This window comes from Thamnophis elegans, chromosome Z, assembly GCF_009769535.1.
Source record: "Thamnophis elegans isolate rThaEle1 chromosome Z, rThaEle1.pri, whole genome shotgun sequence".
Taxonomy (NCBI): domain Eukaryota; kingdom Metazoa; phylum Chordata; class Lepidosauria; order Squamata; family Colubridae; genus Thamnophis; species Thamnophis elegans.
The window spans coordinates 83,787,573-83,804,698 of NC_045558.1; the positions used below are offsets into that span (position 1 = coordinate 83,787,573).

Genomic DNA, 17,126 nt, shown 5'->3' on the forward strand with positions numbered 1-17,126 from the left:
CAAATTGACTGCCAGAGGTTTTTGCACGAAAACAAAATGGCCACCGAGGCTACAGAGCCTATGGACCTGGCGCCACGAGGTAGCAGAGACCGAAGGCAAGTGAGAGCGACAAAGGCCCTGCGGGGAGGCTGCGGAGCCCGAGAGGAGCAGCGGCGGCATTCCAATGGGGCGGGAGCACTGAGGAACAGCAGCAGTGTGCAGCGGCGGTGCTTCCCGGCGGTGGTGGCTGCTGGCGGGTGCTCTGGGCTGCTGGCGACTTCTGGAGGCGGCTGCGGCATGAGGGGGGCATGTAGCCCAGCAGAGATAGCAGCGCAGAGTGAGGCCTCCAACGGCCGTTGCCACGAGGTGCTGTTTGTCGGAGAGCTCTCTGCCAGCAAGCTCCAGAGGCAAAAGCCTCAAAAATCTCTCCCAATAGGAAGAAGGCGGGGCTTAGCAGTGAGAAGACGGAGTTTCAGGCTATTCCTGAAATTCCTCTATTCCAAAGGATTTTTGGACAGGTCGTTGGACCCTAGCTGTCCCGTAGAAGACAGTGAAAGGTGAGGGGAGATCCAGTGACCTCAGAGACGATCGCAAAGTCTCTGGGGGGCGTGGAATTAACCCCTCCTGCCAATTCCTTTTTGGATTAGCTGTATGCTAACCGAAACTGCAGGTTGCCCCTAAGAATGGTATGAATGGATTCAACTGGTAAGCTGATTTTATTACTCAAAGAGAGACGGTCCGCACTAAAATTTAAGCTAATTGGAACCAAAGAACAGAAGAATCTAGCGGCAAATTGGTTTTTTTTTAATGGATTTATGGCTGGTGGCTACTCTATTTCTTAAATGCTTTAAGGAATTCTTCAACATTTCCCCCTGACTCTTTCTAAGTGGGTTGTAAAACTAACGATCTGACACTTTTATTGCTTGGCTGTGTTGGTCTAAGAGATAAGATTGCACAGCTCCCAGCATGTTTTTATTTGCAATATCTTAGAGTCTTTAACTATGACACAACATGGCCAAATACAAATGGAAAATGTGAGAAATGACGTCTGTTCTATCTCGGAGGAAGGAAGAAATGCTATGCTGGAAAGGGGGGGAGCTAAAGAAACTACACTTTATGAAACATCATTGGCAGATTCCATAATTCCACCTTCGAGAATTAAAGTCAATTTGAAAAGTTTAACAAGCTTGGGACAACATTACTATTTCATCAGAGACATTTGAGCAAAAAGGTGCGAAGATATCCCTGTTTGGACTTGCTTATAAAAACATTTGGTAAATCTATTCAACGAATGGCAATAGGTCTGAGAAGGTTTTGTTATTGGAGAGACATAGGCTGACATATGGAAGAATACAACTTAAAATTAGCTAAATCTAATTACTCTTATTTGTAATAGATATAGCTGAATAATAACTGATATTGATAGTAATGTATATAATGTAGATTAGGCCTCCTCCGAATTCCATCTGCCAGTCAGTGTCGACTGGCGACTACGTGGAGGAGAGCCTTCTCTGTAGTAGCTCTGACCCTTTGGAACGATCTCCCCGTGGAGATCCGTACCCTCACCACCCTCCAGACCTTCCGCACAGCCCTTAAAATCTGGCTATCCCGTCAGGCCTGGGGCTAGATTGTAATCCGTCCCCACCCGAATGATGAATGTTGTGTTCTATTTTTAATTATGTATTGTTTTATGTCTCACTGTTGTATCCCCTTCCCCCATGAGTTGTAAGCCGCCCTGAGTCCCCTCAGGGAAAAGGGCGGCCTATAAATAAATTTTCCAATTCCAATTCCAATGTGGAGTTGATATGATAAATAATAATTGGATATGAGAAAGGAAGGTTAGAAATACTTTTGGACTATATATAAAGGTTATTAATTACAATAATTACCACTATTAAAAAATAAAATAAAATATATACAGTTAAATATTAATCAATATGGGGAAAATGTTATGATATATGATATAACTACATAAAGAAGGGAGAATGATAATAGACTATACTGCATGGAAGATGGATTTTTTGGTATTAAATATTATGGATGCTCAGCTAAAATAGGATATGAGGATTTGATGTTAATAGAGGATTTAACAAACAAGTAAATGAAATGTCAGCATATGGTTATGGACTAAATCTTTGGCATAGTTAAGGTTGAAGGATGTTTGAATAACTGTAGTTAACTAAAAGTGGAGGTATAATGATGGCAATATGGTAAACATTTGAGTTAAGATTTTTGAATTAACATGAATTAATGGAAGAGATGCACCAAAACATGTTGTAACCAGCTGATATACATTTTTTTAATATAATATATACCTGTGTTGTTGTTTTTTTGTTTTTCTTCCCTGCCTTGTCTTTTGTTCTTTTTGTCTTTTTTGTTTTTTCTTTTTGTTGGTTGTTTTTTTTTTTTTTTTTTTTAATCTTTTCTTTTCCCACTGGTGTGGGCATGTATTGTTTAAGAGTATTATTATTATTAATATTTTAAAATAATAATTACAGTCAAATGAAAATGGATATATGATGTTGGTGATATGTAGTTAAAACACTTGAGTTAACATGAGTTATGTTTGTTGACTGTGGAGGAGATGTACGAAAGTTTATTTGTGACCGACTGATACACTTTCTATAGCATGTAAAGAAGGATGTTGTACTTGTTTTAAATTAAAAAATTTAAAAAAATTAATAATAATAATAATAAAAAAATCTCTCCCAATAGCCCTGGGCCAGTTGAGAGACTTAGCTTTATCCTGACTCCTTCCAATTTAGATGAAATTTAGAACAAAATCCAATTAAATACGATTTAAATAACTTTTAAAGTTGAGGAGAAAGCAGTTAGCACAGCCAGTTCGATCGAACTGAGTCTAGAAAAAGCAGGACACTCCCCCGAGGTGATGACATCACTTTGGTAGACTCAGTTCTATTGGTTACTGAGTTAACCCATATATGACCGCTGTCTCCACCAACGTTGGAGAAAGGTAGAGGGATAGAGAGAGAGAAATAGAGAGAAATACAGTAGATAGGTAGGTATTTCTGCTGGCACAGCACTTGATCAATGTAATTCTCATCAATCTGTTAAGAGTTTTCCAAAAGGGAAAAAAAGTTTTTGCACTCTGCAAATTTTGGGGGGGCTTGCAGTGCGCTCCTGGAGGCGGGGGCAAAAATGAGCAAAAAATGGCTCATTTTTCATGAAAACGGGCCCATTTTCTGTCAAAAAAATTGCATGAAAAGCCTTATGGAGGCTTATAGAGCCGGGGGGGGGGGGGGCAAAAATGGCCCAGCCCCCAGGAGCTCTCTGAAAGCCTCCATAAGGGTATGCACAGCCATTTTGGTGAAGGGGCAGGGCTTTGGGAGGCAAAAAATGCTGTATTTGGTTTATAAGATGCACACAGTTTTTCAGCCTTTTTGAGGAAGAAAGGTGTGTCTTATACTTCAAAAAATATGGTAGTCAATTTTGCATTTTAAAAAATCTCATACCCTATTAATATCAATTCAGCTCATTAGCTCATCTAGCTCAGTATTATTCATATGGCATTATCTCCCACAATAGGCTATGACAGTGATCCCCAACCTTTATTGCCTGGAGGCCTTGCTGGGTGGGGGGGGGGAGAATTAGACTGGGGGAGGAGAAGTGAATTGGGACATATGAGCAGCAGGCCGGCGCACATGCACATGTAACTTTATTGCAAGTTGACCTGCGCATGCGAACTGGCCCACCACTAGAGCAACCCGGTTGCAAGTGGGCTACAGGCCGATAGTGGGTGGAGACTCAGGGGTTAGGGACCTCTGCTCTACAGCTTTTCCCCGTACATTATTAAGAGACACTAAAAATGTACTACATAAAAAGTATCTATTCTTCCCTCCCTTGACTTGTCCCTCCCTAAACCTCATCAAATCAATAACGTACTTACAAAAATGCTTTAGTCACTTCTATTTATACAAAATAATGAAGAACATCAATGCATTGCATATATATTTGTAGTTAAGGCAAAAAACTAATATTTGGGAGGATTTCTTCAGGATGCTACATTCTTCTAAGGAGTCTTTCTCTCCTAAGACTGGATTTTAAATAAATTTCATTCTCCACATAATGACCCAAGGTTACCAGAATAGTCAAATAACTAGACCATTATTTTCGTCATGGCATCACCTTCTTAAAAATTTGATTGGGCCCTGCCTTCCCTTCCCTTTCAATCTTTATTGGAATTAAAATTCCATCTAACTAAACTTCATTCAGATAACTCCTATATAGAAAATATAGCTTTTAGGAAGCGCACATTGCCTTGGACTATGCTTTAACTGTACAGTATTTCCTAGACATTCAGAACTTTATGATGCTTATATTGATTTTGGGTTTGCCTTTGACTAGTATCAAGATCCAAACTATGGGAGAATTCTTCTACAGTATATATATAAAGCTTCCATAGATATCTTGTTGTTAGTCGCAAAGACATGTCCAACCCATCACAACCCCATGGACAATGTTCCTCCAGACCTTTCTGTCCTCTACCATCCCCTGGAATCCATTTAATCTCACACCGACTGCTTCAGTCACTCCATCCAGCCACCTCATTCTCTGTCATCCCCTTCTTCTTTTGCCCTCAATCGTTCCCAGCATTAGGCTCTTCTCCAGAGAGTCCTTCCAGATTCTCATTAGTTGGGCAAAGTATTTGAGTTTCATCTTCAGGATCTGGCTTTCTAAAGAGCAGTCAGGTCTCCTCTAGGACTCACCAATTGCAGTCCAAGGGACTCGCAGGAGTCTTCTCCAGCACCATAGTTCAAAGGCCTCAATTCTTTGGTGCTCCAAAGAATTCGATTGTTGGAATGGTCCAACATTCACAACCATACATTGCAACTGGGAAAACCATAGCCTTGACTATACGCACTTTTGTTGGAAGGCTTTTTAGTATGCTGTCTAGATTTGCCATAGCTTTCCTTCCCAGAAGCAAGCGTCTTTTAATTTCTTGGTTGTAGTCCCCATCTGCGGTGATCTTGGAGCCCAGGAAAATAAAATCTGTCACTACCTCCATTTCTTCCCCATCTATTTGCCAGGAATTGAGAGGACCAGATGCTGAGATCATTTATTAAGTTTTCTTAATGTTGAGTTTCAAGCCAACTTTTGCATCTCCTCCTTTACCCACATCAAGAGGCTCTTTACTCCTCTTCACTGCTTCTTCACCTGCATATAGGTTTCTCAAGAGACAAATAAGATGGTCTGGTACTCCCATCCCCTTAAGAACTTGCCACAATTTGTTGTGATCCACACAATCAAAGACTTTAGCATAGACAATGAAGCAGAACTAGATGTTTTTCTGAAACTCCCTAGCTTTCTCCATGATCCAGCGTATTTTGGCAATTTGATCTCTAGTTCCTCTGCCTCTTCTAAACCCTGCCTGTACTTTTGATAGTTCTCAGTCCACATACTGCTGGAGCCTAGCTTGTAGGATTTTGAGCACAATTTTGATAGCATGTGAAATGAATGCAATAGTGCGGTAGTTTAAACATTCTTTGGCATTGCTATTCTTTGGAATTGGAATGTAAACTGACCTTTTCCAATCCTGTAGCCAATGTAGTGTTTTCCAAATTTGCTGGCAAATTGAGTGTAGCTCTTTCCCCTCAAGCCTTCCTTCTCCCCTTACTCCCCACACGCCCTCCTTACATTCCCCTTACTCCTTACATTCCCCTTACTCCTTCCTTACTCCTCCCTCTTCCTTCCCTCTACCTCCCTCCTTGGTGTATGCCTTTATTCGAGTATTGTTTGATCTGATAAAAGTAAAGTGAACCAAGGAAAATAATAATAATAATAATAAAAAGAAAAAAGAACCACCGTATATAAATACATTCTTGTTCTTATTAAAACTATATTAACACCCCCCCACCCCACCCCCCACAATCCCCATCCCTAATCCTCACGACTTCCCAGGGCCCACACCTGGCACTACCTTCTATCTAAAATATCTTGTATACATATGGATTAAAAAATAAAAGTAATATATCAAAAAAAAAAAAAAGAAAAGCAGAGAAAGAAAAGAAAAAAGGAAAAAAAAAAGAAAAGAGAAAAGAAAAAAAAGAAAAAAAAGAAACCACTCTTTGTGTTGATCTCAGCCCCCCATCTTTATCTATGCTTAAATAGTATAAATCATTCTATCTATGTTTTATTCTCATCTCTTACTTCTTTGCTATTTACCCCGACCTTCTGTAGGCTCTCCCGTTCCCTTCCTAAACCTCATGATCCCTTCCAATAAGATTTAAGCAGCGTGGATCATGCCATATATTCAAATATAACTTTACAGACAAGTAATCAAACTTTCCCTTCTAGTAAAATTTAAACAACGTAAATGATCTTTCTTTACCCCTTTTTCAAACAATAATTCAAAATAATCTAACCAGATTTCCCCTTCTTAGTAAGGTTAAGCAGCGTAGATCAGATATTACTTTACACAGGAATCAATTTCTATCTTAAGATAATTCCAACCAACTTCCCCTTCTAATAGAATTTAAATAACTTAGTTCATTCCACATGTATTTTACCCTCATCCCCCACTTGTCTGATATTTACCACTATCAAATTTATACTACCATTTGTTTAAAATATAACTCAGAGCGATTTGTAGCATAAATCATTCCACATATTCCAATAATACTTTCAACAAGAGTCAGTTAACCTTCTATTTTAAGGTAGTCGCTTCTAACAAAGTTTAAACAACATAAATCATTCCGCATTCTTTTTACAGTTATCTTAAGATAATCCCAAGCGGCTTCCTATTCTAATAAGCTTTAAACAACATAAATTTTGCCCTCTTCCCTTGCTTGTCTGGTATTTACCTCAAATAACGTAGTTCATTCCACATGCATTTTACCCTCATCTCTTGCTTGTCTAATATTTACCACTATCAAATTTATACTAGCGTTTATTTGAAATGTAACTCAAAACTATTACAACCAACTTTCCCTTCAAATAAAAGTTAAATAGCATGGATCATATTCAAATAATACTTTCAGCAGGAGTCAGTTAACCTTCTATTTTAAAATAGTCCCATCTAACAAAGTTTAAACAACATAAATCATTCCGCATTCTTTTAACCACTATCAAATTTATGCTAACGTTACTTTAGAATCTAGCTCAAAGTAGTTTCACCCAGCTTTCCCTTCTGATAAAAATTAGTCCACTTTTTCTACCGGAGAGAGGTCTCAAACCCCCATTCAGTCCTCAACTTTAGGAAGTCTTTTGAAGTATCTAAATTCTCGATCTGCGTTCTTCTGCTTCTCCGAGGGAGGAGGGGCTACCCCCTCCATCTTGCAGCCGCATGGCCAGCCGTTTGCTTTCTCCTTCCGCTTGTCTCTCCTCTCTTCCAAGCGCATCAGGAAGTCCCGCCTTCAGAATCCTACAATAGAAATCTTGAGCCTCTGAAACAGAGTTAAGACGAAATCTTTGATTCTCAAATGTAACCGTGATGCCGGCAGGGGCCTCCCATCTGTATCGAATCTGTTGACTCCTAAGCTCTTTAGTTAAAAAGGTGTAGTCCCTTCTTGCTTTCAACATCTGGGAAGGTATATCTTTGAAGACAATCACGTCCTGGTCATCAACTCGGAGACTGTTATTATGAAACTTTTGCACAATCGCGTTTCTAGATTCTTTTGTAGAGAAATGTATAATTATATCCCTCGGGAGCTGTCGCTGTTCCGCTATCAATGAGTTCTGGCGATAGATTTTCCGAATCTGCCAATCAAAGTTAAGTCCCGGGCTTCCCAGCGCATGGCTGAAGGCTTCAGCAAAGGTCTGTTTCAAATTCTCTTGCTCCTTTTCACGGAATCCTCTGACTCTTATTGAAAATGCCTTCCTATCAAAATTTAGCATCATAAGCTGTTCTTCGTTATTTCTAATTTTTTCTTGTAAAATTTGAATATTGGTAGTCAAATCAAAATTAGCCTTCTCCAGACTTTCCAATTTGTTCTCTATTTCAGCAGAGTAATCCGACAGGGCAGACACGGCTGCAAACGTATTCGCCTTCATTTGATTAACTTTAGATTTTAGATCATCATAAAGTTGCAATACAAATTCCTTAAGTTCTTGCTTAAAGGCATCAAAGATTTTAAAGAGATATTCCTGTGTTAAAACTTCTCCAGTAGAGGGCGTAGGAGACAAAGGCTGTATTTCCAAAAAAGATTCTTTAAATTCTTTAGACACATTTGTAGCAAGACGCTTCTTTGATCTGGGTGCCATAATAAATAAACAAGTAAGCAGCGCTTCGCTCCCCTCTATTTCCAAAGAAAAAGAGTTTATTTTGTTAAGGAGCGGTCTGCAGGAAGATAAGCCCGGCTAAGTACATCCAGTAATCATCCACGGAGAGAAATCGCCATTTTGAAGTCTATTTAAACAAAGAAGTCTTTAAGACGAATGGTGCTGGTATTTAAGATAGTAATAAAAGCATAAATCTCACAGGGGTGGTACCCTCCCGTATCAAATCTAGCTTGAAAAAAACTTTGTTTTGTCCTGGGGGGGGCTAGCCTGTCTGGGGCTGCCAAAAAAAAAGGCAGCTGAGAAGAACTGGCCGGAGATAAAAGCTCCGCTTCGGCTGGATCTAATCTCTTCCACAGACAAAAAAAGAAAAAGGCTGTGGCTTACGAATAGACCCTAGTCTACGGAGCTACCCTCCCTGCCCCTTTCTTAGCCAAAAAGGGGTGCTATCTATGATCTTATTTAGATATACAGACCAGATCTCTGAGGAGCTCGGTGGAGCCCTCCTCGGCAACAGGCCACGCCCCCAGGAAGTCTCGAGTGTAGCTCTTTACTGCACTGTCATTTAAGATTTTGAATAGCTCAGCTGGAATACTGACACCTCCACTAGCTTTGTTGTTGCTCAGACTTCCTAAGGCCTATTTGATTTTACATTCCAGGATGTCGGGCTTGAGGTCAGTGACCACCTCATTGTGATTATCAGGGATATTAAGCTTGTTCTTGTATAGATCTTTTGTGTAATTTTGCCACCTCTTTTTAATCTCTTCTGTCTCTGTTAGGTCTCTCATTTTGGTCCCTTATCATGCCCATTTTGCATGAAACGTTTCCTTCATAACCAGTTTCCTTGAAGAGATCTCTGGTCCTCCCTATTCTATTGGTTTCTTCTATTTCTTTGCACTCCATTGATATACATCAACTTTAATAATCTACAAATTTTAAGCAAACTCTTGGCTGAAACTATAATGTAATACACATGGACCCTGAAAAAGCTGAGTTTATTTTATGATATGGAAAGACTAAAGAGCTGAAGCAGATTTTCAGCATTAAACGTTAGCATGTGTAATGTATTTGCCAGTGGTGTAACAGAAATTCCAGTTGGAACAGATGTCAGACAAAAGTGCATTTTGGCACTTTGTTAGTTAATTTGTTCATTAACTTGCCTCAAGAAAAAATGAGTAATCCAGCCATTATCCTCCAAAATTTATCAATAGATGTGTTTTATTCTCTTCTGTATTGATAATACAGAACTTCACTCAGAGGCAAAGTTTGCTTGAGGCAGGTGCTGTTTGAGCTTACCAAGTTCTGCCAATGGTTATTAATAGATTATTCTAAAATTTAAGTTTAGACTTAAAAATGTAAAGCATCCTGTGATATACATGAGGCAATAAAAAAATGAGCTGAAAAATTATTGTTTTGCTACACAATTAGTTGTCAAGGACTACTTGTAAACTACATGATAATTCTTAATCACAAAAATGAAACTTTCATACATTGAAAGTGCTCATTAAATTCAATTTAATAACTGTGCAATGAAACAGAAACCCCATAAATAACTAGGAATTGAATAAAACTCTAAAATTGTTTATTCTAAATTATTTGTTATAATTATTTTTCTTGTATTATTCATTAAACAGATAAATTATATTTTGCTAGGCAATATGGTTTGCAGCATGCAGTAAGGTATTTTCAGTAGTTTCAAAATGACAAATGTAAGATAATATTATTCTAACCACATATATTATTACTTTAAGAATATTTCCACTTTAAGAATATTTTTATTTTATACATTTTTTTCTATTTAAAACTTACTATGCACTTACCAATGCAGGCATGAACTCGGACTGAAAGTTGGGTTCTCAGAATTATGCTGTGTTTTTTCCCCCTACTGGGGAGAAGAAATAAATAAATGTGATAAGCATAGTAGAGAGTAATTATAGACAAAAATAATTTATCTAGTCTTATGATATCTAATGAATTTAAAGACAATCAGATACCATTTCTTCAATTAAAATCATACATGTATATATGTATCATGATATCTGCATCTGAATTTTGAATTTAAACTTTTAATGCTACTAAAAAAATTAAGCACTTTTTTATCACAGATTTAGTTTGAATTGATTTGTACTGTGAATTAACCCTGTAGAAAAAAAGTGTTATTGTATTGCTAGTTTCCCAAATCCCATATTGAACCAAAATTGGAAATATACAGATGTACATACATATTCATATATATCTGAATCCATACTTATATCTGGATTTCAAATAATGAGTACAAAGAAAATAATTTTCCGAACAACAGGCCTAACTATCTGAACTTCTGCCTATGGTTATGTTTGTGTATTCATACTTATAGCTGCATGTCACTTGTTCAGGCCTCACCCAGGACTTTAGTTAAAGTTAGGGTTAGGGTTATAGTCTTCCTTTCTTTCCTTCATTCCAGATGCTTCAAAATTTCTTCAGAAAATGTAGGCATCATAACTTCTCAAAAAATAGCTGAGCCACTTCAAAGTTTCTTATAAACTTGCAGCTGATCCTTACTGCAAAGTGGTTCAAACAAAATTTGAAGTTTACTAGTTAGGTAGCAGGTTCAGAGATCTTGTCTACAGTTTCCAACCACTATAAACCAATCACTTTTCACCAATACCTTTTGGTCATTGAACGTGTGTTATGCCATTTAGCATTTTCATTTGACTTATCTCCTCCTCAAGGGAAAAAAAAACCATAGTCCAATTACCTTTTGAAAAAGCATTTTTGGAACAACCATGATCTGGATGACTGAGAATCTCCACAGACATCTCCCCCTACAGTTTCAGCTGGACAATAGGAAAAGTTTGATATATTTTGGGTTCTAAGTGTAAGACGGTCAAATTGCAATAGTTGTATCATTGAGAAGCATATCACTGATATAGTATATACCCTGGGGAGCTGCAAATAAAATTTATGCATCCTTTACCCATTGCATTTGTTGTAGCCCCCACACCTAAGCCTGGGTTTGTTATTTGCAGACTCTTTGGACTCTGACAGGAAAAACCAAGATCTGGGATTTCAATTTTGTGTGGGAGTTGATTTTTTAAACAAACCTTGTCCCTCCTCTCCAACCTACAACCTCAGAATGCAATTCTGAGGTGGGAGGGAATGTAACTGGGCATCCTTCTCTATCTTCTTGATTCTATAGCCCATAATGTTAAAATATTTTGCCTAATATTTAACCAAAATAATATTTTGTACAACTTTTGCAATTTTATTGTTCTAATAAAACAGACTTACACCCAGCCTTCCATGTTATTCTCGTTTTTTTTCCTTTCCTATGCTAAAATCTGTAGCTACAAAATTAAGTATCATATGTTCTTTTTAAACTAAAGATAACTGTTAAAATTGAATTAATATATGAATATCAATGATAGAAATAAGCATAGTATCAATAATATAATTTTCACTTTAGATATTTAAGTATAATTATACACCATTTAATTTTATTTACAATACAATGAAGGTAATATAAAAGCAAAATGGTCTAGCCTCAATTAAATGTTCAGGAATCAAAACTGAATGGTAAACAATCATCAAGAGCCATGGTGGTGCAGTGGTTAGAATACAGTACTGTAGGCTTCCAGAAGTTTCGCTTTCGAATCTCACCAGCTCAAGGTTGACTCAGACTTCCATCCTTCTAAGGTTGGTAAAATGAGGACCCAGATTGTTGGGGAAAATACGCTGATTCTGTAAACCGCTTAGAGAGGGATGTAAAAAGCATTGTAAAGCGGTATATAAATCTAAGTGCTATTGCTATCATGCTTTTGTTGTACATATTGTAATTGATGTTTGAACTATGTAGAATAAAAATCAGCATTATAATTATACTGATAGATAGATATCCCTTCCTGTTTTCTAACAGTTTCTGGCTAAAGACCAGCACCTCCCCAACCCAATCAATTGTTTATGCTCATAGATTTGTCTCATCAAAGCATACTACCAAACAAACAAAAACATTCCTAATGAGGCCAGATTGATTTGTATAATTCTGAGGTGATTTATTCAATTTATATTTTAATAAAATTAACCTAAAATAATTAAACAAATTTACCAAATCACTACCTATGTTAATATGTATTTTTCTTTTTATTGTTTCAAACATATGGAACGGATAACATAATTTATCATGTTAAATTTCTCTAATGATAAATGTAATCTATGAAATATTTTCATGGACGTTTCTTTAATTTGGGTTGCATTTAAAATCAGTGGTACTCTATGTCAGTTTGGATAACTACAAAATCAAAGATAAAGAATATCTGATTCCCATATGTTTCCATATGTTTCAACCCATTCAAAAACTTTGCCTTCTGTTCTAATAGAGTATTTGAGATTCTCTCTATCTCCCTGTTAGGTGGTGAATTTTGCTGGTACTGGTACTCCTTGATTTATGATCACAATTGGGAACAGAATTTCAGCTGTAAGTGATGTGGTCCGTTGGCAGCCTGCAGAGCTGGCAGCAGAGTTGGATAGCAAGGAGGTTGGGGAGGAACATGGGCCAATCCTGGAATCTGGGGCAGGCTTGGACTAGGCCTCTGCGTTGGAGGCAGAGAGAGGGCCAGGGCCATCTGAGAGTTATGTGCCACCTCCGGAGCCTCCAGAGTCCGACAACAGCAAGGCAAAGGAACAGGTTCCCCTGTTCCCAGTGCACACATGCGCAGAGCTTCCAGAAGGCAAGAATAGTTAAGACAGAAGGGACGAGTCGGGAGTAAGGCTTGGAGGTGATTGGCCCCTCCCATAGGACATAAAGGAGGAGCAAAGGCACATGAGCCTTTGTAGGAAGCAACTTGGTTCATGCTGGTCAGTTTACTTTCCGAAGCTCCATTTTGTCTCTTTGCTGTGTGGCCTTGCCAAGCTAATTGCCAATTAAGTCTTTGACAGTGTTTTTAAGGAAGATAAAGGTAGGTGCTTATTAGCCTTATCCCAAAGGACTTTGGCAGTCTACTGTAGGATTCTTTACAACTATTTGGGACTCATTACTGGCTGTGAATGAACATAATTCACAGCCTTTGAAATAAAAAGAGGGTTTTGGGGACTAAGAATGTGCTTTTTATTGTATCAGGAAGCCTAGGTCAGAACAGTAAGTCAGTACAGTATAAAAACCAATAACCCCTAACTTCCCGGGGAAACAATCAAGCCAGCCATTAGATTGCCTCCATATCACTCAGGGTCCCCCAGGTCTGTTGGCAGAATCATGTCTTTAAGGACTTGAGTCAAAGTCACCGTCCAGGCCTTCCGCACAGCCCTCAAGAACTGGCTAGCCCATCAGGCCTGGGGACATGGATAGTTGCCCCTCCCGAATGATGAATGTATGTTGCTTATTACTTTTATTATATGTGTCTATGTCACTGTTTGTACTTCCCCTCCCTGATTTTATGTGAGCCGCCCTGAGTCCCCTCAGGGAAAAGGGCGGCCTACAAATGTTAATAAAATCTCAAATTAAAATCTCAAAATCTCAATCTCAAAGTGGAGGACAATCTTATCTCTACAGAGGTGATGAATGAAATAACTACTGAGAAGGTCTTTCTTGCTCCCAGCAAATGGGCCTCCTTAGAAGAGGACTGACGACATTCCTTGCCGCTGTTGCTCTGGTAGGTCGGACAATAAGATTGGGAAAAGTCTGCCCTTCAAAAAACCTAGTTCCAAGCCATGTAGGACTTTGAAGGAAACAACAAGCACCTTGCACTCAGAAGCAAATCAGCAGCTAATGCAACTCCTGTGAGAGAAGGTAACAAATGTGCAAATCTAGACTTGCACAAAACAACGTAGACCACTGTATTTTGAACCAAGTGATCCTTCTGGATACTTTCCAAAGGCAGCTCTTTATAGAGCATGTTGCAATAGTCAAGACAAGAGATGACTAGGTCATGGGAACAGGGATTGTTGGTCTAGGAAAGGGTGTAACTGGCACACAACTTTGGTGTAAATGACACACAACCAAGGCCCACCTGGCTAGGACTGGCATCAGCACTTCGAATATACATCAGGTCTGGCTGGAGAGAGCAATTCTATCCAAGACCAAGATGGCAGTTCTTTTTGGACCGATGAACTCCAAACCAAAAGCCTTTCCATCATGCCAGGCTTCATTTTCAGCCCATTGCTCTCTATTCAGCCTTTAACAGCTTCTGGACATTGCAACAGGGATGTCACAACATCACTTAACTCATGATGGGCTGAGACATAGTATATACCTGTGTGCCATCAGCATATCGATAATATTACAGCCCATGGTGGTGGATGATCTCACTCAGCAACTTCTTGTAGATGATAAACAGAAATGGACATAGTATTGATCCCTATGGAACTGTGCAAAGCAGGGAATGAAAGCTGAACCTCTTGTTTCCTATCAAAACCAACTGAGAGCAACAACCAAGGAAATAACTGAACCAAAAACAACCCACAGCCAAATACTCCCAATCTCCAAAGCCGCTCCAGAAGGATACCATGGTCGATGAAATCAAATGCCACTGAGAGGTCAAGTAGGGCCAGGATGGATGCATTGTCCCATCTCACTCCCACTAGAGTTCATAAAAAAATTGTGTGCCATTTCTGTCCCATATCTAGACATGCATCCTGAATGGATAATCGATTTTATCCAGGAACCTTTGGAGCTGCAGCACAACCTCTTCTCAAAACCTTCCCCAGACAGGGATGATGGAGATAGAATAAACATTATCCAATAGCATGGAGTATAGATATAGTGTTATGAAGGCTAGATCACCAGGAAAGAATTAATCACCATCAGAACCAACTCCTATTTCAGCTCCTAGGAAGTTTTTGCAAGTCAGGAGGAGCATGGATTGAAAACATCTATTACACAGCTGCTTGCCCTCATACTCCATAGGTTCATTTCCTCAAGAGCCACAAGGTCAAACTGGTCCAATATAACTGGGTAAGAACTTGAGTTTAGCTGATTAGTTTTGCAACACTGTTAGGAATATAATCTAACGGTTGGGTTCGCAATATATAAATTATGTAACAATGTTGTACCTATTTCTTTAAAGCATACTGTAAAATGTGATTGGTTGCTGTTTTCCTCAATCAGCCATAAGAGGGAGCCAGAATGACCGTTAGCTCTCTGTTTCATTAGATGCTGGGCTGATCTCATTTGAGTGCCGTGAGCTATTGTAAGTTTTGCAACTGTTAGCAAACTTTGTGTACCGGACTGATTATATGATACTGGACTATGTTATTTGGATTATCCCTTAACTGAAAGACATTGATGACTGACTGTCTTATCCGTGTATGACTTGGACTGTTTGATGGACTCCGATACCTCTATTTTCACGAAAGTAAAAGCCTGTTTAAACTGCAGTGTCTCTGTATGCTGGTTTGTGTATTCTCCAACACAACTCTCACAACGCTTCTCTGAATGCACTCACTCTCCCAACGGGGAGCTTACCTAAAAACACCACTAATCTCTAATACGTCATATAAAAATATCTGCCACTGTAAAAACTCCTCTGTTTCAACTTAACATTTTCAAGAGATATTAGCCCTCTAACCTCAAGACAGATTTATAAAGATAGCCCTTGACCATAATGGAGCCTGCCCATTATAGCTGTAAGTTGTGAGAGTCATAAAGTGGGTCATTCTGTGACTGACCCAATTTTATCACCGTTTTTTTGTGGTGGTCATTAAGCAAAAAATTAGCACTTTATTTGCTAATCACTTGGTAGTTATGTGAGTGGTTGTAAAACGAAGTCATTAAATAAACCCATTGTTTGCTATGGGGCATTTTGCTGAAAATTGGAATAATATGTATATCATTCTATACCAAAACTCAGTTTGATCATCTGACTTTTCTGAAAAATTTTCTGTATGAACTACATCACATTGAATTATCATTAGTTTTGTGCAATTCACTATAAATTATAATATAATTGTTCTTAAAGCTTCTATTAAAGCATGTGATGTTATAAAAGCATTCTAGCAACTCTAATTATAGATGGATAAACATTATTTCCTTACCCAAATTCCCCCTGGAAACTTTCCAACTCATCCTTTTGCTCAGCTAGAGTAGATTCTAAATCCAAGTAGGTACCATTGTGAGACAACTGCAGTGCACAATCATCAAGCTGAAAAAGAATTTAACAATTTAGCAATCATTGTTTCAATAACACTTCCATCCAGCAAACCAACTTACATTAACACTATCAGTTAGAAAAAATGAAACGGTTACATGTTTATTGTGCACTCTACACTATTTACTCCTCTAGTAAATTTTAAAAATTAGAAAGATTAGAGTAATTATGATTCCTATGGTAAGACCACTTGTTTAACTGCAATTCAAAATACCTTTTAAAAAAACAACATTTATTCATACAAATAAAATATTCCAGCATGTGTTTTAACATATAATGATCTCAAAATTTTATGAGGCTTTCTTAAGTGAAAAATGCAAAGAAATAGAGGAAAACAATAGAATAGGAAAGAATAGGAATCTTTTCAAGAAAATTGGAGATATCAAGGGAATGTTTTACACAAAGATGGACACGACAAAGAACAAAAATCATAGGGTTCTAACAGAAGCAGAAGAGATTAAGAAGAGGTAGCAAGAATACATAGAAGAATTATACAAGAAAGATCTTAATGTCCCTGATAACCACTGTGGTGTGATCGCTGACCTCGAGCCACACATCCTGTAGTACAAAGTTAAGAGGGCCTTAGGAAATATTACCAACAGCGAAGTTAGTGGAGGTGATGATATTCCAGCTGAGCTATTGAGAAACCTATATGTGAGTCAAAAAGCAACAAAACTGAACATGGAACAATTGAATTCATAAGAAGCAACCTATCCTGCTACACTTCTATCAATGCCACAAAATACACAATGTCCAACTGTATTGTTATCAGGAGCCCCAACAAGCAAACATAGT

General features: G+C 38.3%; 1 protein-coding gene across 1 annotated transcript in view; it reads right to left on the minus strand.

Annotated features, from left to right (window-relative positions):
• FHOD3 (formin homology 2 domain containing 3) overlaps positions 1-17,126 on the minus strand; it is a 285,174-nt gene that overhangs the window by 215,175 nt on the left and 52,873 nt on the right. The window contains exons 2-3 of the mRNA XM_032237770.1: positions 16,219-16,325; positions 10,035-10,099 (exon numbers count right to left, since the gene is read on the minus strand). Coding sequence (XP_032093661.1) covers positions 10,035-10,099; positions 16,219-16,325 — 172 coding nt within the window. The remainder of the gene's footprint in view (positions 1-10,034; positions 10,100-16,218; positions 16,326-17,126) is intronic.